The sequence below is a fragment of the Mobula hypostoma genome, chromosome 5, assembly GCF_963921235.1.
Source record: "Mobula hypostoma chromosome 5, sMobHyp1.1, whole genome shotgun sequence".
Classification (NCBI taxonomy): domain Eukaryota; kingdom Metazoa; phylum Chordata; class Chondrichthyes; order Myliobatiformes; family Myliobatidae; genus Mobula; species Mobula hypostoma.
Window position 1 is genome coordinate 18,983,544 of NC_086101.1, and position 21,984 is coordinate 19,005,527.

General features: G+C 60.9%; 1 protein-coding gene across 1 annotated transcript in view; it reads left to right on the top strand.

The window, feature by feature from the left end:
* vars2 (valyl-tRNA synthetase 2, mitochondrial) overlaps positions 1 to 21,652 on the top strand; it is a 39,158-nt gene extending 17,506 nt beyond the window's left edge. The window contains exons 11-29 of the mRNA XM_063048136.1: positions 6,135 to 6,225; positions 8,439 to 8,566; positions 8,779 to 8,882; positions 9,088 to 9,169; positions 10,396 to 10,472; positions 10,797 to 10,881; positions 11,884 to 11,989; positions 12,160 to 12,230; positions 12,691 to 12,816; positions 13,157 to 13,261; positions 13,444 to 13,512; positions 13,889 to 13,967; positions 14,143 to 14,270; positions 15,288 to 15,440; positions 15,590 to 15,799; positions 17,007 to 17,118; positions 17,665 to 17,837; positions 19,767 to 19,916; positions 20,324 to 21,652. Coding sequence (XP_062904206.1) covers positions 6,135 to 6,225; positions 8,439 to 8,566; positions 8,779 to 8,882; positions 9,088 to 9,169; positions 10,396 to 10,472; positions 10,797 to 10,881; positions 11,884 to 11,989; positions 12,160 to 12,230; positions 12,691 to 12,816; positions 13,157 to 13,261; positions 13,444 to 13,512; positions 13,889 to 13,967; positions 14,143 to 14,270; positions 15,288 to 15,440; positions 15,590 to 15,799; positions 17,007 to 17,118; positions 17,665 to 17,837; positions 19,767 to 19,916; positions 20,324 to 20,404 — 2,130 coding nt within the window. The 3' untranslated portion in view covers positions 20,405 to 21,652. The remainder of the gene's footprint in view (positions 1 to 6,134; positions 6,226 to 8,438; positions 8,567 to 8,778; positions 8,883 to 9,087; positions 9,170 to 10,395; positions 10,473 to 10,796; positions 10,882 to 11,883; positions 11,990 to 12,159; positions 12,231 to 12,690; positions 12,817 to 13,156; positions 13,262 to 13,443; positions 13,513 to 13,888; positions 13,968 to 14,142; positions 14,271 to 15,287; positions 15,441 to 15,589; positions 15,800 to 17,006; positions 17,119 to 17,664; positions 17,838 to 19,766; positions 19,917 to 20,323) is intronic.
* Positions 21,653 to 21,984: the final 332 nt, after the last annotated feature.

Genomic DNA, 21,984 nt, shown 5'->3' on the forward strand with positions numbered 1-21,984 from the left:
AGGGGAGGTGGGTCAGGAGGATGGGGGATAGGGGAGGGAGGATGGGTCAGGAGAATGGGGGAGTGGGGTGTGGGGGACAGGGGAGGGGAGGTGGGTCAGGAGGATGGGGATAGGGAAGGGAGGGTGGGTCAGGAGAATGGGGTGTGGGGGACAGGGGAGGGGGAGGGTGGGTCAGGAGGATGGGGATGGGGAGGGGAGGTGGGTCAGGAGGGTGGAGTGGGATGTGGGGGACGGGAGGGGGAGGGTGGATCAGGAGGATGGGGGATAGGGGAGTGGAGGTGGGTCAGGAGGATGGGGTGTGGGGGATAGGGGAGGGGGAGGGTGGGTCAGGAGGATGGAATGGGGTGTGGGGGATAGGGGAAGGGAGGTGGGTCAGGAGGATGGGGGAGTGGGGGTCAGGGGAGGGGGAGGGTGGGTCAGGAGGATGGGGGATGGAGGGGAGGTGGGTCAGGAGGATGGGGAAGTGGGGTGTGGGGGATAGGGGAGGGGGAGGGTGGGTCAGGAGGATGGGGGAGTGGGGTGTGGGGGATAGGGGAAGGGAGGTGGATCAGGAGGATAGGAGAGTGGGGTGTGGGGGACAGGGGAGGGGGAAGGTCGGACAGGAGGATGGGGGAGTGGGGTGTGGGGGACAGTGGAGGTGGAGGTGGGTCAGGAGGATGGGGGATAGGGGAGGGGAGGTGGGTCAGGAGGATGGGGGAGTGGGGTGTGGGGGATAGGGGAGGGGGGTGGGTCAGGAGGATAGGAGGGTGCGGTGTGGGGGACAGGGGAGGGGGGTGGGTCAGGAGGATAGGAGAGTGGGGTGTGGGGGACAGGGGAGGGGGAGGGTGGGTCAGGAGGATGGGGGAGTGGGTGTGGGGGATAGGGGAGGGGGAGGTGGGTCAGGAGGATGGGGGATAGGGGAGGGGAGGTGGGTCAGGAGGATGGGGGAGTGGGGTGTGGGGGACAGGTGAGGGGGAAGGTCGGTCAAGAGGATGGGGGAGTGGGGTGTGGGGGACGGGGGAGGGTGGGTCAGGAGGATGGGGGATAGGGGAGGGGAGGTGGGTCAGGAGGATGGGGGAGTGGGGTGTGGGGGATAGGGGAGGGGGGTGGGTCAGGAGGATAGGAGGGTGCGGTGTGGGGGACAGGGGAGGGGGGTGGGTCAGGAGGATAGGAGAGTGGGGTGTGGGGGACGGGAGGGGGAGGGTGGGTCAGGAGGATGGGGGAGTGGGTGTGGGGGATAGGGGAAGGGGAGGATGGGTCAGGAGAATGGGGGAGTGGGGTGTGGGGGACAGGGGAGGGGAGGTGGGTCAGGAGGATGGGGATAGGGAAGGGAGGGTGGGTCAGGAGAATGGGGTGTGGGGGACAGGGGAGGGGGAGGGTGGGTCAGGAGGATGGGGATGGGGAGGGGAGGTGGGTCAGGAGGGTGGAGTGGGATGTGGGGGACGGGAGGGGGAGGGTGGATCAGGAGGATGGGGGATAGGGGAGTGGAGGTGGGTCAGGAGGATGGGGGAGTGGGGTGTGGGGGATAGGGGAGGGGGAGGGTGGGTCAGGAGGATGGAATGGGGTGTGGGGGATAGGGGAAGGGAGGTGGGTCAGGAGGATGGGGGAGTGGGGGTCAGGGGAGGGGGAGGGTGGGTCAGGAGGATGGGGGATGGAGGGGAGGTGGGTCAGGAGGATGGGGAAGTGGGGTGTGGGGGATAGGGGAGGGGGAGGGTGGGTCAGGAGGATGGGGGAGTGGGGTGTGGGGGACAGGGGAGGGGGAAGGTCGGACAGGAGGATGGGGGAGTGGGGTGTGGGGGACAGTGGAGGTGGAGGTGGGTCAGGAGGATGGGGGATAGGGGAGGGGAGGTGGGTCAGGAGGATGGGGGAGTGGGGTGTGGGGGATAGGGGAGGGGGGTGGGTCAGGAGGATAGGAGGGTGCGGTGTGGGGGACAGGGGAGGGGGGTGGGTCAGGAGGATAGGAGAGTGGGGTGTGGGGGACAGGGGAGGGGGAGGGTGGGTCAGGAGGATGGGGGAGTGGGTGTGGGGGATAGGGGAGGGGGAGGTGGGTCAGGAGGATGGGGGATAGGGGAGGGGAGGTGGGTCAGGAGGATGGGGGAGTGGGGTGTGGGGGACAGGTGAGGGGGAAGGTCGGTCAAGAGGATGGGGGAGTGGGGTGTGGGGGACGGGGGAGGGTGGGTCAGGAGGATGGGGGATAGGGGAGGGGAGGTGGGTCAGGAGGATGGGGGAGTGGGGTGTGGGGGACAGGGGAGGGGCAGTGGGTCAGGAGGATCGGGGAGTGGGGTGTAGGAGATAGGGGAGGGGAGGTGGGTCAGGAGGATGGGGAGTGGGGGATAGGGGAGGTGGGTCAGGAGGATGGGGGTGTGGGGGATATGGGAGGGGGAAGTGGGTCAGGAGGATGGGGGTGTGGGGGTCAGGGGAGGGGGAGGGTGGGTCAGGAGGATGGGGGAGTGGGGTGTGGGGGATAGGGGAGGGCAGGTGGGTCAGGAGGATGGGGGAGTGAGGTGTGGGGGATAAGGGAGGGGGAGGGTGGGTCAGGAGGATAGGAGAGTGGGGTGTGGGGGACAGGGGAGGGGGGTGGGTCAGGAGAATGGGGGAGTGGGGTGTGGGGGACAGGGGAGGGGAGGTGGGTCAGGAGGATGGGGATAGGGAAGGGAGGGTGGGTCAGGAGGATGGGGAGTGGGGTGTGGGGGACAGGGGAGTGGGAGGGTGGGTCAGGAGGATGGGGATAGGGGAGGGGAGGGGAGGTGGGTCAGGAGGATGGGGATAGGGGAGGGGAGGTGGGTCAGGAGGATGGGGGAGTGGGGTGTGGGGGATAGGGGAAGGGAGGTGGATCTGGGGGAGTGGGGTGTGGGGGACAGGGGAGGGGGTGGGTCAGGAGGATAGGAGAGTGGGGTGTGGGGGACAGGGGAGGGTGGGTCTGGAGGATGGGGGTGTAGGAGCTAGGGGAGGGGGAGGTGGGTCAGGAGGATGGGGTGTGGGGTGTGGGGGACAGGGGAGTGGGAGGGTGGGTCAGGAGGATGGGGATAGGGGAGGGGAGGGGAGGTGGGTCAGGAGGATGGGGATAGGGGAGGGGAGGTGGGTCAGGAGGATGGGGGAGTGGGGTGTGGGGGATAGGGGAAGGGAGGTGGATCTGGGGGAGTGGGGTGTGGGGGACAGGGGAGGGGGTGGGTCAGGAGGATAGGAGAGTGGGGTGTGGGGGACAGGGGAGGGGGAGGGTGGGTCTGGAGGATGGGGGTGTAGGAGCTAGGGGAGGGGGAGGTGGGTCAGGAGGATGGGGTGTGGGGGATAGGGGAGGGGAGTTGGGTCAGGAGGATGGGGGATAGGGGAGGGAGGATGGGTCAGGAGAATGGGGGAGTGGGGTGTGGGGGACAGGGGAGGGGAGGTGGGTCAGGAGGATGGGGATAGGGAAGGGAGGGTGGGTCAGGAGAATGGGGTGTGGGGGACAGGGGAGGGGGAGGGTGGGTCAGGAGGATGGGGATGGGGAGGGGAGGTGGGTCAGGAGGGTGGAGTGGGATGTGGGGGACGGGAGGGGGAGGGTGGATCAGGAGGATGGGGGATAGGGGAGTGGAGGTGGGTCAGGAGGATGGGGGAGTGGGGTGTGGGGGATAGGGGAGGGGGAGGGTGGGTCAGGAGGATGGAATGGGGTGTGGGGGATAGGGGAAGGGAGGTGGGTCAGGAGGATGGGGGAGTGGGGGTCAGGGGAGGGGGAGGGTGGGTCAGGAGGATGGGGGATGGAGGGGAGGTGGGTCAGGAGGATGGGGAAGTGGGGTGTGGGGGATAGGGGAGGGGGAGGGTGGGTCAGGAGGATGGGGGAGTGGGGTGTGGGGGATAGGGGAAGGGAGGTGGATCAGGAGGATAGGAGAGTGGGGTGTGGGGGACAGGGGAGGGGGAAGGTCGGACAGGAGGATGGGGGAGTGGGGTGTGGGGGACAGTGGAGGTGGAGGTGGGTCAGGAGGATGGGGGATAGGGGAGGGGAGGTGGGTCAGGAGGATGGGGGAGTGGGGTGTGGGGGATAGGGGAGGGGGGTGGGTCAGGAGGATAGGAGGGTGCGGTGTGGGGGACAGGGGAGGGGGGTGGGTCAGGAGGATAGGAGAGTGGGGTGTGGGGGACAGGGGAGGGGGAGGGTGGGTCAGGAGGATGGGGGAGTGGGTGTGGGGGATAGGGGAGGGGGAGGTGGGTCAGGAGGATGGGGGATAGGGGAGGGGAGGTGGGTCAGGAGGATGGGGGAGTGGGGTGTGGGGGACAGGTGAGGGGGAAGGTCGGTCAAGAGGATGGGGGAGTGGGGTGTGGGGGACGGGGGAGGGTGGGTCAGGAGGATGGGGGATAGGGGAGGGGAGGTGGGTCAGGAGGATGGGGGAGTGGGGTGTGGGGGATAGGGGAGGGGGGTGGGTCAGGAGGATAGGAGGGTGCGGTGTGGGGGACAGGGGAGGGGGGTGGGTCAGGAGGATAGGAGAGTGGGGTGTGGGGGACAGGGGAGGGGGAGGGTGGGTCAGGAGGATGGGGGAGTGGGTGTGGGGGATAGGGGAAGGGGAGGTGGGTCAGGAGGATGGGGGATAGGGGAGGGGAGGTGGGTCAGGAGGATGGGGGAGTGGGGTGTGGGGGATAGGGAAGGGGGAGGGTGGGTCAGGAGGATGGGGGAGTGGGGGTCAGGGGAGGGGGGGTCAGGAGGATGGGGGATAGGGGAGGGGAGGTGGGTCAGGAGGATGGGGGAGTGGGGTGTGGGGGATAGGGGAGGAAGAGGGTGGGTCAGGAGGATGGGGGAGTGGGGTGTGGGGGATGGGGAAGGGAGGTGGATCAGGAGGATAGGAGAGTGGGGTGTGGGGGACAGGTGAGGGGGAAGGTCGGTCAAGAGGATGGGGGAGTGGGGTGTGGGGGACGGGGGAGGGTGGGTCAGGAGGATGGGGGAGTGGGGTGTGGGGGATAGGGGAAAGAGGTGGGTCAGGAAGATGAAGTGGGGTGTGGGGGACGGGAGGGGGAGGGTGGGTCAGGAGGATGGGGGAGTGGGGTGTGGGGGACAGGGGAGGGGGGTGGGTCAGGAGGATAGGAGAGTGGGGTGTGGGGGACAGGGGAGGGGGGTGGGTCAGGAGGATAGGAGAGTGGGGTGTGGGGGACAGGGGAGGGGGAGGGTGGGTCAGAAGGATGGGGAGTGGGGTGTGGGGGACAGTGGAGGGGGAGGTGGGTCAGGAGGATGGGGAGTGGGGTGTGGGGGACAGGGGAGGGGGAGGGTGGGTCAGGAGGGTGGGGTGTGGGGGACAGTGGAGGGGAGGTGGGTCAGGAGGATGGGGAGTGGGGTGTGGGGGACAGGGGAGGGGGAGGTGGGTCAGGAGGAAGGGGAGTGGGGTGTGGGGGACAGGGGAGGGGGAGGGTGGGTCAGGAGGATGGGGAGTGGGGTGTGGGGGACAGGGGAGGGGGAGGGTGGGTCAGGAGGATGGGGGAGTGGGGTGTGGGGGAGAGGGGAGGGGGAAGGTCGGTCAGGAGGATAGGAGAGTGGGGTGTGGGGGACAGGGGAGGGGGGTGGGTCAGGAGGATAGGAGAGTGGGGTGTGGGGGACAGGGGAGGGGGAGGGTGGGTCAGAAGGATGGGGAGTGGGGTGTGGGGGACAGGGGAGGGGAGGTGGGTCAGGAGGATGGGGAGTGGGGTGTGGGGGACAGTGGAGGGGGAGGTGGGTCAGGAGGATGGGGAGTGGGGTGTGGGGGACAGGGGAGGGGGAGGGTGGGTCAGGAGGATGGGGGTGTGGGGGATAGGGGAGGGGGAAGGTCGGTCAGGAGGATGGGGGAGTGGGGTGTGGGGGACGGTGGAGGTGGGTCAGGAGGATGGGGGATAGGGGAGGTGGGTCAGGAGGATGGGGGAGTGGGGTGTGGGGGATAGGGGAGGGTGGGTCAGGAGGATGGGGAGTGGGGTGTGGGGGACGGGGGAGGGTGGGTCAGGAGGATGGGGAGTGGGGTGTGGGGGACAGGGGAGGGGGAGGGTGGGTCAGGAGGATGGGGGAGTCGGGTGTGGGGGATAGGGGAGGGGAGGTGGGTCAGGAGGATGGGGGATAGGGGAGGGGAGGTGGGTCAGGAGGATGGGGGAGTGTGGTGTGGGGGATAGGGGAGGGGGAGGTGGACCCTGCATCCCGAACACAGATACTGATCCTGTTCCCCCCACCCCAGCACCTCCAGGGGAAGTGCGTCCGTCACCCGTTCACCGACCGGCTGCTGCCCGTCATCGCCGACCCACTGGTCGACCCGGCATTTGGCACAGGTAACGCACGTCCTCCAACTCCCTCCCACTGGTCGAGCTGTTGTAGGACACAGGTAACACGCCCTGTCCCTCCACTCCCCGCTCCCCGCTCCCCAGCCCCCTGCTGACCGTTCAGCTGAGTGTGGTGACCTGTCTCAACGGCTGTCGCCCTGTCACACTTCCATCCACAGTGCTGAAGTGTTCAGACAGGTTGGTGATGAAACACATCAGCTCCTGCCCGAAAGGCGGCTTGGATCCTCTCCGATATACCTACGAGAGCAACAGGCCCACAGCAGATGCCGTCACTCGATTGTGGAACATCTGGACAGCAAAGATGCACACATCTGGATGCTCTTTATCGACTACAGCTCAGCATTCAATACCATCATCCCCTCAGAAGTAATCAATAAACTGCAAGACCTCAGCCTCAGTACCTCCCTATGCAATTGAATCACTGCAGACCCCAGTCGGTTTCGATTGGCAACAACGTCCCCTCCACAACCTCCTTCAGCACGGGTGAGCCCCTGCTCTACTCGCTTTATATGGGGAGGCTGGACACAGCTCCAATGCCATAGTTAAGTTTGCTGATGACACTGCCGTTGTTTGCCAGATCAAAGGGGGTGATGATTCAACGTCAAGGAAGGAGATTGAAGATTTGGCTGAGTGGTGTCGTTACAACAACCCCTCGCTCAGTGTCATTGTAGACTCCATGAGAGGGAAACCGGGGGTCCGTCAGCCCGTAATCATCAGAGGATCAGAGGTGGAGGGGTCAGCAACTTTGAATTCCATCGTGTTACTATTTCAGAGGTTCTGACCCAGACCCAGCATGTGAATGCAATTGCAAAGAAAGCACGACAGCACCTCTATTTCAGCACAACATCCATAACTTTGACAAGCTTCTATAGATGTGTAGTGGAGAGTGTATTGACTGGCTGCGTCACAGCCTGCAAACACGAAAGCCTTCGAATGGAAAACCCTACAGAAGGTAGTAGTGGATTTGTCACAGCGCATCACAGGTAAAGCTCTCCCCAGCACTGAGCACACCTACATGAAACACTCGTAGAAAAGCAGCATCCATCATCAGTGACCCCCCCCACCCAGGCCAAGCTCTTTTCTCATTGCTGCCATCAGAAAGGAGGTAGAGGAGCCTCGGGACCCTCACTGCCAGGTTCAGGAACAGTTATTACCTCTCAACCATCTGGCTGTTGAACCAGAGGGGATAACTACACTCACTCGCCTATCCATTGAGATGTTCCCACAACCAATAATCCCACTTTAAAGACTCTTGTTATTGACATTTGCATTTGCATTTGCACAGTCTGCACGCTGGTTGATCTTTCACTGTTCCTGTTGTAGTTAATGTTCTGCACATAATGCAGGGTGATGGATCGCAGGGTTGTCTGTGGTGACATGTCTGTTCTCTGATAGTAAAATTTACATGATGTGCTTGTCGCGTGACCGCTCACCCCCTGCCCCGCGTGACTGCTCGCCCCCTCCACCGCGGACCCCTCGCCCCCACCCCCTCCACCGCGGACCCCTCGCCCCCTCCCCCTCATGACCGCTCGCCCTCTCCCCCCGCGGACCCCTCGCCCTCTCCCCCCGCGGACCCCTCGCCCTCTCCCCCCGCGGACCCCTCGCCCTCTCCCCCGCGGACCCCTCGCCCCCTCCCCCGCGGACCCCTCGCCCTCTCCCCCCGCGGACCCCTCGCCCCCTCCCCCGTGTGACCGCTCGCCCCCTCCACCGCAGACCCTTCGCCCCCTCCCCCGCATGACCGCTCGCCCCCTCCCCCCCGCGGACCCCTCGCCCCCTCCCCCCGCGGACCCCTCGCCCCCTCCCCCACGGACCGCTCGCCCCTCCCGCGGACCCCTCGCCCCCTCCCCTGCATGACCGCTCGCCCCCCCCACGGACCGCTCACCCTCTCCTCCGCGTGAACGCTCGCCCCCTCTCCACCGCGGACCCCTCGCCCTCTCCACCGCGGACCCCTCGCCCCCTCCCCCGCATGACCGCTCGCCCCCTCCCCCCCGTGGACGCCTCGCCCCCTCCCCCGCGTGACCACTCGCCCCCTCCCCCGCGTGACCACTCGCCCCCTCCCCCGCGTGACCACTCGCCCCCCTCCCCGCGGACCCCTCGCCCCCCCTCCCCCACTGACTGCTCAGCCGCGAGTGACCCCTCCACCACCGACACCCCTCGGCCCCCCCCGAGTGACGGCTGTCCCCGACCCGGCCACTCTGCAGGTGCGGTGAAGGTGACTCCGGCCCACGACCACACTGACCACCAGCTGGCCGCCCGGCACCAGCTCCCCCTTCTCACCGTCATTCAGCAGGATGGCACCATGGTGGCCCAGAGCGATGGCTGGCTGAAGGTATGGCCTGGGGCGGGGGGTGCAGGGGGTGAGGGTGGGTGGGAAGGTGGGGGAGCCAGGCTGAACGGGGAGTGGAACATGAGGCAGGAATCAGGAGGGGAGGTGCCGAGGACGTGGGAGGTGAGGGTGGGGTGAGGGAAGAGAGCCGGGGATGAGGGCATGAGCTGTCTTGTGTACCAAAGCTCTTACCTTTGCCCCCCCCACCCCCCCAGGGTGTGAAGAGGTTTGATGCCCGTCAGCAGGTAGTGACGGCGCTGTCGGAGCGAGGCCTGTTCCGAGGATCCCAGGACCACCCCATGGTCCTGCGGCTCTGCAGGTGAGAGGCTCGGGAGGGGGGGGTGCTCCTGGGTCCAGTGGGGTCCTCACCCCCCGGGGGGGTGGTGAGTGATGGAAAATTCACCCTTTCACCCACATCCCCTCCTGAGTCCTTCTCACACCGCAGCCCTCTCCCTACCGCCAACACTCCGATACTCCCCCACCCCTCATTATCCCACTCCGCTGATGGTCTGGTTTCCCCACAGCCGGTCAAGAGACGTGGTGGAGCCCCTCCTGAAGAGTCAGTGGTACGTGAGGTGTCGGCAACTGGCAGACAGCGCGATGTCGGTGAGTGAGGCTCCTTCAATGGGAATGGACAGACCGGGGGGAGAGGACAGTGTGTGACCCACTACCACACCCAGTCCCAGAGGGAGAGAGGACAGTGTGTGACCCACCACCCCACCCGGTCCCAGAGGGAGAGAGGACAGTGTGTGACCCCCTACCCCACCCCAGTCCCAGAGGGGGAGGGGATAGCGTGTGAACCACTACCCCACCCGGTCCCAGAGGGAGAGAGGCTACCCCACCCGGTCCCAAAGGGAGAGAGGATAGTGTGTGACCCACTACCCCACCCGGTCCCAGAGGGAGAGAGGATAGTGTGTGACCCACTACCCCACCCGGTCCCAGAGGGAGAGAGGACAGTGTGTGACCCACCACCCCACCCGGTCCCAGAGGGGGAGGGGACAGTGAGTGACCCCCCCACCCCACCCGGTGTCAGAGGGGGAGAGGACAGTGTGTGACCCACTACCCCACCCGGTCCCCGAGGGAGAGAGGACAGTGTGTGACCCACTACCCCACCCGGTCCCAGAGGGAGAGAGGACAGTGTGTGACCCCCTACCTCACCCCAGTCCCAGAGGGGGAGAGGACAGTGTGTGACCCACTACCCCACCTGGTGTCAGAGAGGGAGAGGACAGGGTGTGACCCCCTACCCCACCCGGTGTCAGAGAGGGAGGGGACAGGGTGTGACCCCCTACCCCACCTGGTGTCAGAGAGGGAGGGGACAGTGTGTGACCCACTACCCCACCCCATCCCAGAGAGGGAGAGGACAGTGTGTGACCCACTACCCCACCCAGTCCCAGAGGGAGGGGACAGGGTGTGACCCCCTACCCCACCCAGTGTCAGAGAGGGAGGGGACAGGGTGTGACCCCCTACCCCACCCGGTCCCAGAGAGGGAGGGGACAGGGTGTGACCCCCTACCCCACCCGGTCCCAGAGAGGGAGAGGACAGGGTGTGACCACAGGCTTTGGGTGGGGGCCCTCGGACACGGCTGCCTGGGTCCCCAGTTGTATTTTCTGGGATCAGACCGTGCTCTGGCGGTCATTTCCTCGGGCCGCGTTACAGGCAGTCATTCACGCTCCCACAGATTGAGGCACTGGGAGATTCTGTGGGGAGAGGAGCCTGCAGTTCCCCACAGACGTTGGTGGGGAGGGGGGAGACTGAACTCCTCTGTCTCTGTTTCCCTCTCTACCCCGTCCTGCCTCTAACCCCCACCTCTCACTGACCCGTCTGCCCCACAGGCTGTGGACCATGGAGATCTGACCTTCGTTCCTGCCTCCCTGAACAACATCTGGAACAGCTGGCTGTCTGACATCAGGTGGGTGGAGGCCGGGGGGTCGGGTGGGACAGTTGTGGGGACGGACGGACTGACTGTTCCAGGCTCAGTTCCCTGTGCTCCCCTCAGTCACGGTCTTGTGTGCGTCCCTCTCTCTCACTCTCCACTCCCTCCCCCTGCACGCCCCCCCTCCATTGAGCCCCTCTGCCGATCCCCTCCATCACCTCTGTCTCCCCACCCTCTCATTACCCCACCAACGCTATCCCCTCACCCTCCCCACACACACCCACCCACCTCCACTCTCCCTTCCTTGTAACCTGGGAGACCATGTGAGCACAGGCTGACCTCTGACCTCTTGCCTTCCAGTGATTGGTGTGTGTCTCGGCAGCTGTGGTGGGGTCACCGGATTCCAGCCTATCGCGTCTCGCTCCCCGGATCACGTGACCCCGAGGTGCGTGTGTATGACCCGGCGACCTTTGACCTTGCTCAGCCCAGCAGCTGGGTGCTGGTGGTCAGGAGAGGGAGGGGGTGAGGAGGAGGATGTCAGGGGTGAAGGACGGAGCTCGTCTCTGAGAAATCAGATCAATTTTATTGTCACGGAGTCACAGAGCAGAGAAACAGGCCCTTCGGCCCAACTGGTTCCTGCTGACCAAAGTGCCTCATCCAGGCTTGTCCCATTTGTCTGTGTTTGGCCCTTATCACCGTAACCCCTTCGAATCCGTGTCCCTGTCCAAGGGCCTTTCAATGTTGTGACTAACCAGAGAGGGGAATGGAAAAAGGGAGGGGATGGGGGAGAAATCGATGCGTATGCCAGCACGTTGGAGGCTGCAATCAGACACGTATTCAGGGTAATGCGGGAGGTGGTCTGTAATGTTCCATTGCTGAGTGAGGATTAGAGATTCAACAACCTGATGATTGTGGGAAGGTACAGCACACAAAATGTCGGAGGAACTCAGCAGGTCAGGCAGCATCTATAGTCCCCTCGACTGGGCCAAAACCCTCCAGCAACACTGCAGAATCACTTGAGTCTGTGATCATAGCTATTCCTGAAGCTCAGTGTGGGACTTCAGCCTTCGGTAGCAATGAGACGAGGGCCTGGCCTGGATGTGAGTGTCCCCGGTGATGGATGCCAGCACCTCGGGGCAGCGTCTCCTCTAGATGTCGTCAGTGGTGGGGAGGGCTCTGTTCTTCTCGGCAGCCTCTTGTGTTTCTGTGTTCGGAATTGCCGGGAGGGGTGACGGTCCCAGACCGGGGGTGAGGAGGGGTGGGAACCATGGACAGTGGGAATCTGGAGTCAGGGAGGGAGGTGATCATTATGGGGTGGGTTGAGATTTGACCTGCAGCCACCTGGGGGACAGGACAGAGTACATGTGGGTTAGGGTGACGGGGAGAGGTTGCTGTGTGTGTCTCTCTCTCCCTCCCTCTCCAGCTGACTCTCCCTCTCCCGTTACAGGACGACTCGAGCGAGCTGTGGGTGGTGGGTCGTACGGAGGACGAGGCCCGAGGGAAGGCTGCGAGGCAACTCGGCCGGGAGGAGAGCGAGCTCACGCTGACACAGGGTAGGGCGGGGGTGGTGATGATGCCCGTGGTCTGTGTGTCCAGGTTCGTACAGCTGCCGGTTCACTTTGTGTGAACGTCTGTGTGTGTTTGTCTCTGCACGCGTGTCGGCAGTGTGTGAGTGACAGTGCGTTTGCACCACCCCCAGGTGACTCTGCTCTCTGACCCACAGATGCCGATGTGTTGGACACCTGGTTCTCCTCGGCACTCTTCCCCTTCGCGGCTCTGGGGTGGCCACGAGAGGTGAGTCGCGGGGAGATGAAGACTGCTCTGCCCCACACCTGACCTCTCCTCACTTCCTCCTTGCCTCTGCCCAGTCCCATCCCTGCCTCCCGCGTCCGGTCACCTCCTGCGGTCCCTCCACTGGGAGACCAGAGGATGAGATTCCTTCCCCGACACACATCATTGCCTCCCTCGCTGCCCCATTATTACCTGTACCCTCTCTGTGTGAAACTCTGTTCCAGCCTTGTCCACCCACACACCCCTCACCCGTTACCCTGCCCTCTCCATCCACACCCCTCATCCCTGTTCTTAAGCATCTTCCCCCTTACCCCCACTCCCCTGCTCTACTTCTGGACCACGCTGGGATCATCCTGTGCACTGCTGGGGCCACAACTTTGGGACGTTAGGGGTGGGGGTGATGCAGGTCGGGACGTCTAGACAGCTGGCTGGGAGCTGACCCTGCGTTTCTTTCAACCAACAGACGTCCGATTTGAAAACCTTCTACCCCAACTTGCTGCTGGAGACGGGCAGCGACCTGATCTTCTTCTGGGTGGCCCGGATGGTGATGCTGGGCCAGCGACTGACCGGGCAGCTGCCCTTCCCTCAGGTGGGCTGGGGCGGGAGCAGACCCTCGGGGGAGGAGGCTCGCAGCCGGGAGGGTTAATGGGGCTTAATACCACCCCTTCACTCTGTGTGAGAGTGTGCGCGCGTGCCTGCCTGTCTGTTTTCTATACTTGTATCTGTGTCTTTGTGCTTCTCCTTTCTCGCTGTTCTGCCCCTTACCTACCTCTAGATATAATTAATTTATTTATATTATTTACTTGTTTATATTTATCTCTCACCATGCACAAGTGTGTGTCTTTCTCCTGCACCCACAAGTAAACGCTGCATGTCACATTGTCCACCTGCCTCCACCCTGACCAGTCAACGATCTCCCCACCCCACAGGTCCTCTTCCACCCTCTGGTGAGGGACGCCCACGGTCGGAAGATGAGCAAGTCGCTGGGGAACATCATTGACCCGCTGGACGTGATCAATGGGACCTCGTTGCAGGTGGGTCTCTGCTCTGTGAAGGTGTAGAGGGAGGGAGACCAATTCAACTCCTCAGCCCTTAACCTTCTCCCACCCACACCCAACCCCTCCCCACCGCTGTGGCCCGTCCTGTAAGCCTGCCAGTCTGCCATCCCGTGATTCCTGTCCGGGATGGGGCCCTCGCTGACTCTCGTCTCTTCCAGTGTCTGCAGGAGAAGCTTCAGGAGGGGAACCTGGATCCTCGGGAGAGACACATCGCCCTGGAGGGGCAGGTAGGTGTGAGGGTCCCTCGGGAGGGGCATGTGGGTGGGTGAGACTCCCTCAGGAGCGGGATTGCGTGTGAGGGACCCCTGAGAGAAGTCACAGAGCGGGTGAGAGTGTCTACATCGGGATTGCGGGGGGGCGGTCTGAGGTTTTGGTGGGGTGGGTGGAGGCGAGGTTGTGCTGGTAACGGGGGGGTGAAGTCGGGCACGGGGGGGTTGTCTGAACTGAAGGGTGGGTGGAAGTGGAGTGGAGGAGGGTGGGGGGAATATTGAGAGAGGAGTTGGGGGGCTGAGATTGGGAGGGGTGAGGGAGTGGGCGGTCAGAAAGGTGATGGCACACAGGGGATACAGGATCGATCACCTCACTGGGATGTTGTGTTGGCAGCGCCGGGATTTCCCACAGGGCATCCCGGAGTGCGGATCGGATGCCCTGCGCTTCGCCCTGTGCTCCCACCGGTGTCAAGGTAAGGAGACAGGAATCGGGGGAGAGGGGTGTTAACCCCTTCCCCGTCTCATCCCCGCTCCGATTCCCTAAGCCCTGTCCTGTCCTTCCCCATCCCGCCCTGTCATCTATCTTGTTCTGTTGCTGCATCACCGGGATCTCCCCGTCTCCCGCTTTTCCCCCCACCTCACCCCTAGGTGAAGACATTAATGTGGATGTTGCCTCGTTCCTGAACGCCCGACGGTTCTGTAACAAGATCTGGAACGCCGTGAAGTTCACCCTCTCCGCCCTGCCCAGAGATTTCCGACCACTGCCGCTGGATGAGGTGGGGGCAAAGGGAAGGTGCGGGGGTTGGGTGGGGATGAGGCACCGGCCAGGGGAAGATCCACCTGCTGGTCGGGGCCAACTCTGTCCACAACGGTGGGGGGGGGGTCTCACGACAGGGGTGATGTCTGGGGCACTCGAGAATGGGGTGGGTCCCCGTCCCAGTGGACAGAACCTGACAGTTCCTGAGTGGCTGGGCTGCAGTGAGTGGAAGCAGGGTAGGAGAGTGTGTGGATGTGTGTGTGTGTGTGTGTGTGTGTGTGTGTGTGTGTATATATATATATATATATATATACACACACACAGGGAAAGGAGACAGTGTCGGGCACTGGTATCAGATCTGTACCCCCAGGATGTCCGGGTGGGGAGACAGGGATGGCCACATCGTGTGGGCGTGGATAGTCCCCGGGATGTCCTGACGGGGGAAAAGGGGATGGCTACATTGACTGGGCTCAGTGTGGGTGTGGACGGTCCCCGGGATAGCTGAACAGGGGAGAAGCGGATGGCCACATTGTGTGGGCTCAGTGTGGGTGTGGACGGTCCCCAGGATGTCCTGACGGGGGAAGAAGGGGATGGCCATGTTGTGTGGGTGTGGACGGTCCCCGGGATGTCCTGACGGGGGAGAAGGGGATGGCCATGTTGTGTGGGTGTGGACGGTCCCCGGGATAGCTGGACAGGGGAGAAGGGGATGGCCACATTGTGTGGGCTCAGTGTGGGTGTGGACGGTCCCCGGGATAGCTGGACAGGGGAGAAGGGGATGGCCACATTGTGTGGGCTCAGTGTGGGTGTGGACGGTCCCCGGGATGTCCTGACGGGGGAGAAGGGGTTGGCCATGTTGTGTGGGTGTGGACGGTCCCCGGGATGTCCTGACAGGGGAGAAGGGGATGGCCATGTTGTGTGGGTGTGGACGGTCCCCGGGATGTCCTGACAGGGGAGAAGGGGATGGCCATGTTGTGTGGACGGTCAGGATACAGAGAGCCGACAGTGATCATGTGCGGCATTGACGTGTGGTGTGCAGGTGGAGGGGATGGCCGCTGTCGATCAGTGGGTGCTGGGGAGGCTGCAGCGGACTGTCGGCGTGTGTGACCACGGGTTTCAGGAGCTCGACCTGTCGCTGGTCACCGGGGCCCTGCACCGCTTCTGGCTGCACGACTTGTCCGACGTCTACCTGGTGAGTGTGGGCTGGGGGAAGAGCATCACAGTCTGACCCTGCACCCTCTGACCTCCCTCATCCCCAGACTTTTTTTAACCCCTCATCCCCCCGGACTCCTTTCCCCCTCACCTAACTGCCTGACTTACCCCACTCTTTGCCCTCTCCAGGAGTGCGTGAAGCCAGCTCTGCGTGAAGAAGATGGCCGATCTCGGGAGGGGACCCTCCAGGTCCTGCACGCCTGTGCTGACCTCTCCCTCCGCCTCCTCTCGCCCTTCATGCCCTACCTGACCGAGGAACTGTGGCAGCGTCTGCCGGGCCAGGAGCAGCGGCCGGAGCCCAGCATCTGCCTCGCCCCGTATCCCAACCTTGGGTGGCTGGTAGGAGACTGGCCTGGGGTGTGGGATAAAGGGGTCCAGGGGGACGGTTCGTTTCGTTCTGCTGTGTCGGGAGACCAGAATCTGAACCGCTGGTGGATGCCTGGCAGGAAGAGGGGCCCTTCAGCCTTTCAGAGCTCAGCTGACCACCAACCATTTTGAGGCTACAGTCTCATGTACTCTACGCTCCACAGGGAAAGAGCATCAGATATACAACATTCATAAGAAAATTACACACAACTTATACAACATGAACTATACCCCTCTGGATTTCGGTGCTCTAACACACTTCCTTTGATACTCAAATATCCCCGAATGTTTCTGATTACTCTTAGTTTATGCCCTAGCCCCACATGTGTCACCATGTCATGTGCCTCTGGACATCTAAATATACTACATCGTCAGGTTCCCCCACATCAACCCTCCCTGTTATATACTCAAACAATTGGAGCAGATTTGTCAGATACGATTGGACTTCCATAAAATCATTTGAAAAGTTTCAATTATTTTCAGATTGTCTGACAAAAGTTAAAGTCGAGTTTAATGTCAAAAGTGCGTGTGCGCACGGGTGCAATGATAAACTTTTTAGCTGCAGCATCTCAGGGACACGACATTAGAGGCACAACATTCACAAGAGAAAACATAAATTGAACATATATTATGCATAATTTTTTCAAGAAAGAACTCAATTATAACGAAGTCCGTTTAGTGCATAGTGCTCATACTGCAGGAGCGATTGGGACTGTGCAGGTTGGTTCCAGAACCAACTGGTTGAAGCTGGTGGTGTGGGACTGCGGGACGATGCCGAGGTCTGGGTGCTGACAGAAGTTGCCGCCTTGAGGCGACACCTCCTGTAGATAGTGGGGAGGGACGTGCCGGTGATATATCGGGCAGAGTCCACTGCTCTCCACAGCTTCATTCCAGGCCGCGATGCAACCTGGCAAGGTGCTTTCAGCAGTACATCTGTGGGGGTTAAAGAGTTTTCGGTGAAAGATTGAACCTCTGTCAAGGGGGTGCAGAGTGGGAGGAGAAATTCATCCACTAGTAACTAGTGATGTCCAGCAGGGAATGAGGTCCTTCCGCCCCTCACAGCCTGTGCTGATCCCTTTGGGGTCACCTGGTCCGAGTGCCCGCGGACAGATGGGTCGAGTCTTGGCGCGGTGGGAGGGGTTACGGGGCAGCGGTAACTCGGTGTGTTCTCTTCCCGCAGCCGGACTGGAGCTGCCCCCAGCTGGAGTCAGACTTCCTGCTGGCGCAGGAGGTGGTGCGCGCGGTGAGGGCGGTGCGGGCCGATTACCAGCTGACCAAGGCGCGGCCGGACCGTGAGTGGGGTGGGGAGGGGTTCGGACACCCGGGGAAGTGGGGAGGAGGAGGGATCAGGTGGGGGAGAAATACCAGGGGTGGGGGGAAAGCCTGGTGATGAACACCCACAGGGTGTGGGGATAGCAGGGGAACTCAGTGGGGAGAGGGAGACTGGGAGAGGGTCAGGAAATACTCAGATATGGGGGGAGAATATTCGGGGAGATAAATATCTGGGGTATGAACTGTGGGCAAATCCATATCCTCCTTTACTCCAACACCTTTCCTTCGGAACCCACTCCACCCGATCCCATCGCCCTCTCCGTCCCTCTGCTGTCGGGAGGAAGAGGCCCCTGCAGCAGTAACAACGGGTTTTGGGGAGGTGGTCTGGGGGGTAAATCACAGTCATACAGCAGAGACAGGCCTTTTGGACCGTCTGGACCCTGTCAGCTGAGGATCCCCCCCCACCCTGGTCCCGCTTACCGCCTGGGACATGGTGCACGGTAGCTCCCTCCCTCCCGACACCCAGCCCGGAATAAGCGTTGCCCTCCGTCTGTATCTCTCCGCAGTCTACGTCTGCTGTCGGGAGGAGGAGGCCGTTCGTCTGCACCCCTTCCTCGGGCCGCTGCGGACACTGTCGCGCTCAGGACGGACGCAGTTGCTGGATCCCGGTGTGAAGCCACCCGAGGGATGCGCGATGGCTGTGGTCAACCAGCACTGCCAGGTCCACCTGCATCTCCAGGTAGGTGGGGGGGTGGGGGGGGAGCTCTGACCTGTGAGTCTGCCATCACTTGTGGGAAAGTTATTGGATTGTATTCTAAGGGACCGGATATGAAAGTATTTGGATAGACATGGAGTGATTAGGAAGAGTCAGTATGGCTTCGTGCGTGGTAGGACATGTCTAACCAATCTTAGATTTTTTTCAGGAAGTTACTAGTAAAGTGGATGAAGGCAAGGCAGTGGATGTTGTCTACATAGACATTAGCAAGAAATGTGACAATGTCCCATGTGGGAGTCTGGTCAAGGAGGTTCAGTCGCTCGGCATTCGGGATGAGGTAGTAAATTGGATTAGATGTTGGCTTTGTGGGAGAAGACAGACAGGGTAGTAGACAGTTGCCTCTGACTGGAGACCTGTGACTAGTGGTGTGCCACAGGGATTAATGCTGGGTCCTTTTCCTTTGTCATCTGTATCAATGATCTGAATGATAATGTGGTTAACTGGATCAAAAACTTTGCGGTTAGCACCAAGACTGGGGGTGTCATGGATGTGAGGAAGACTATCATGCTTTCAGAGGGATCTGCATCAGCTGGAAAAATGGCCGATGGAATTTAGTGAAGTCAAGTGCGAGGTTTTGCACTTCAGTAGGACCAACCAGGGTAGGTCTCACACAGTGAACGGTCGGGCACTGGGGACTGTGGTAGAATAAAGGAATCTGAGAATACAGGTCCATAAATCATTGGAAGTGGTGTCACAGGTAGACAGGGTTATAAAGAAAGCTTTTGGCACATTGCCCTTCATAAATCAGTGTATTGAGTGTAGGAAATGGTGAATTATGTTGAAGTTGTTGCAGGTGTTGGTGAGGCCTAACTTGGAGAATTGTGTGCAGTTTTGGTCACCTACCTACAGGGAAGATCAAAACAAGGTTGAAAGAGTACACAGAAAATTTACAAGGATGTTGCCGAGTCTGGAGAACTTGAGTTTTAGGGAAAGATTGAATAGGTTAGGACCGTATTCTTCAGAACGTAAAAGACTAAGAGGAGATTTGATAGAAGTATGCAGAATTATGAGGGGTATAGATAGGGTAAATACAAGCAGGCTTTTTCCACTGAGGTCGGGTGGGACTACAACCAGAGCTCATGGGTTAGAGTGAAAGGTGAAAAGTTTAAGGGAACACGAGGGGAAACTTCTTCACTCAGAGGGTCATGAGAGTGTGGAACGAGCTGCCAGCACAAGTGGTGCATGTGAGCCCGATTTCAATGTTTAAAAGAAGTCTGGATAGGTACACGGATAGTAGGGGTATGGACCAGGTCATTGGGAGTTGGCATTTTAAATGGTTTTCAGCATGGACTAGATGGGCCGATGGGCCTATTTCTGTGCTGTGCTTCTCTATGACCATCCCTGTGAAACCTCGTACCCAGTTGGGGTGGTGGTATATCTGAGAAGTGATGTGTTGCATTGGAGAGGATCCAGAGGAGGTTCACAAGAATGATCCCGTGAATGAAAGTGTTAATGTATGAGGAATGTTTGAAGTCTCTGGGCCTGTACTTGCTACAGTTTGGAAGAATGAAGGGGGATCTCATTGAAACCTATTGAACATTGAAAGGCCTAGACAAATTGGATGTGGAGGGGATGTTTCCTGTGGAAGGGGAGTCAAGGACAGGACACAGCCTGAGAACTGAGGGACATCAGAGACAAGGAGTAATTTTAGTCGGAGGGTGGTGAATCAGTGGAATTCATAGCCACAGACAGCTGTGGAGGCCAAGTCACTGGGCTTATTTCAAGCAGAGGTTGATAGGTTTTTGCTTGATCAGGGCATCCAAGGTTACGGGGAGAGGGCAGGAGAATGGGGTTTAAATTTGCCATGACCTTTCTCTGTGACCCCTCTCCAACCCCTTCCCCGGCTCTGGCTGACCCTTCCCCTCTAACCTTCTCTCTCTCTGTCCCCCGTAGGGAGCCAGGGAGCCCCGCAGGGAGCTGGAGAAGCTGATGGTAAGACGGCGACATCTGGAAGCTGAGCTGGAGGCAGCAGTTGGCCGGACACGGGTGGCCGGGTACAGAGAGAAGGTTCCGGAAAGGATCCAGCTGGAGCACGCACGGAAGGTGGTGATAAGAATGGGGGTAGATTGCGATAGGGCATTCTGATGTGGGAGGAGGGGGGCTGCGAACAGGACCTCCTCCCTTAAAATCTGCCCTCTTTACCCCACCCCTCCTGCCACCCGTTTTCTTGGTCATCATCCCATGCCCCTTGCCCCCACCCCCGCCTCTCCAACCCTCCCTCCCCCCCACGCTCCGGACCCCCCCTCCACGCTTCACACCCCACTTTCCACTCCACGATTCAGTTCTCAACACTCCTCAATCAATACTCTTCTTGCCCATTCACTGCCCCTCCATTCTCTCTGCCCCCCCCACTCCCTGTCGTGCCCCACTTTCTCTCAGGTGGTCCGGGGATTGAAGGGGGGTGCTGGGTGCCTGCCTGGTGCTGACTGACCCACTGTTTCCTCCTGCAGGCAGAGGCCATCCGGGAGGAGTTGCAGCGAGTGATGGAGGCAGAGAGGGGACTGGAACAGATGCTCCGCGGCTCGAGCTGAGGAGAGACCCTGGGCCACCACACCCCTCACTGACTGCCCCACCCAGACCCAGAGGGAGAGAGGACAGTGTGTGACCCTCCACGGTACAATGGTGTCAACGGGTCGGGTTAGGAACTGTCTCCCAGTGACCACGGCTTTGAGGGTCCATCCCACGCTCTCTGGATTCCCACCGCGGTCTGGTTCGCTCTGATTTACAGTCTCCTGCAGCTGTTTGTCCGTGTGGAATCTGCATGGTCTGCCTGTACCTGTCTCGGTTCCCCACCCCTCCCCGTGGGTGCTGTCATTTCCACCCCCCTCACAACAACAGGCCAGTGGGTGTGTGGGGAGGGTCCAGGAAGAATTGAGGAAGAGTAAGGCATTGGGCTGGAGAAGATGGGCACTGGGACCTCCTGCGGGCTGGCATGATGACCTCCCATAGAGGTGGTCAGATTTCCACACAGACTGCTTCCAATGTGTGCATGTGTCCTCCAGAATGAGTGGTGCAGAGACCCAAAGATGTGTAACCCTGTGCGTGAAGCAATGCCTCCTGTGTTCAGTCCTTAAACCCTGACCCCGTCCTTGCTCCCATATCTCCAACCTCAGGAAATGGCCTCTCTGCATCCCCCTCCTCCTCGTTCCCAAAGTCTGGCTTCAGTGATCCCCCTCTGCCCCCAACTGGGCCCAGGACCTCAGGCATCGCCCCACCGGGACGTCCCCTGCACGTGTCTTTCCCTCCCCTGTACTCCAGCTGCCCAAGGACATCAGCCCCTCCCACAATTAAGCTGGGTGTACAGGGACGGCCAAAGCTGCCCCCTGAGATGTCAACCCCTCCACATGGGCTGCCTCTGTGTTGCACATTCCTCCAGGGAGGGTTGGGGGGGGTGGGGAGGGAGATTTGAACTGTGCTGGTAGATCAGGAATTCGGGCAACGGGATGAACCAGGGCTGGTGCAGGAGCCAAGTTTGAGAGCAAGGCAGTGGGGAAACATTGCAACGTCGGCGCCTGGTGCTGCCCAGCTCAAATAAAATACGTTTCTCACAAGAGGCTCCGATGAAAATATTCACTTGCATTTTAACTAAAAACAGCACAAAAAAATAAACAACTGATCTTTACTGTAAACACAAGGAATTCTGCAGATGCTCGAAACCCAGAGTAACACACACACAGTGCTGGAGGAACTCAGCAGGACAGGCAGTATCTATAGAAATGAACAAACAGTGAAGTGTTGGGCTGAGACCCTTCATCAGGACTGGAGGGGAAGGGGAAGGAGTACAAGGGAGATGGTGATTGGTGAAGCCGGGGGGAGAGGGGGGATGAAGTTCGAAGCTGGGAGGTGAGAGGTGGGAAAGGTAAAGGGTTGGAGGTGAAGAAATCTAATAGGAGAGGAGAGTGGACCATTGGAGAAAGGAAGGAGGAGGGGGTGATAGGCAAGTGAGGAGAGGTCTAAGGCCAGAATGAGGAATGGAAGAAGATGGATGGGGGAAAAAATTACTAGAAATTGGAGAAATCGGTTGATGCCATCGAGTTGGAGGCTACCTAGAGAGAAATAGAGGTATTGCTCCTCCACCCCGAGGATGGCCCCATCGTGGCAGAAGAGGAGG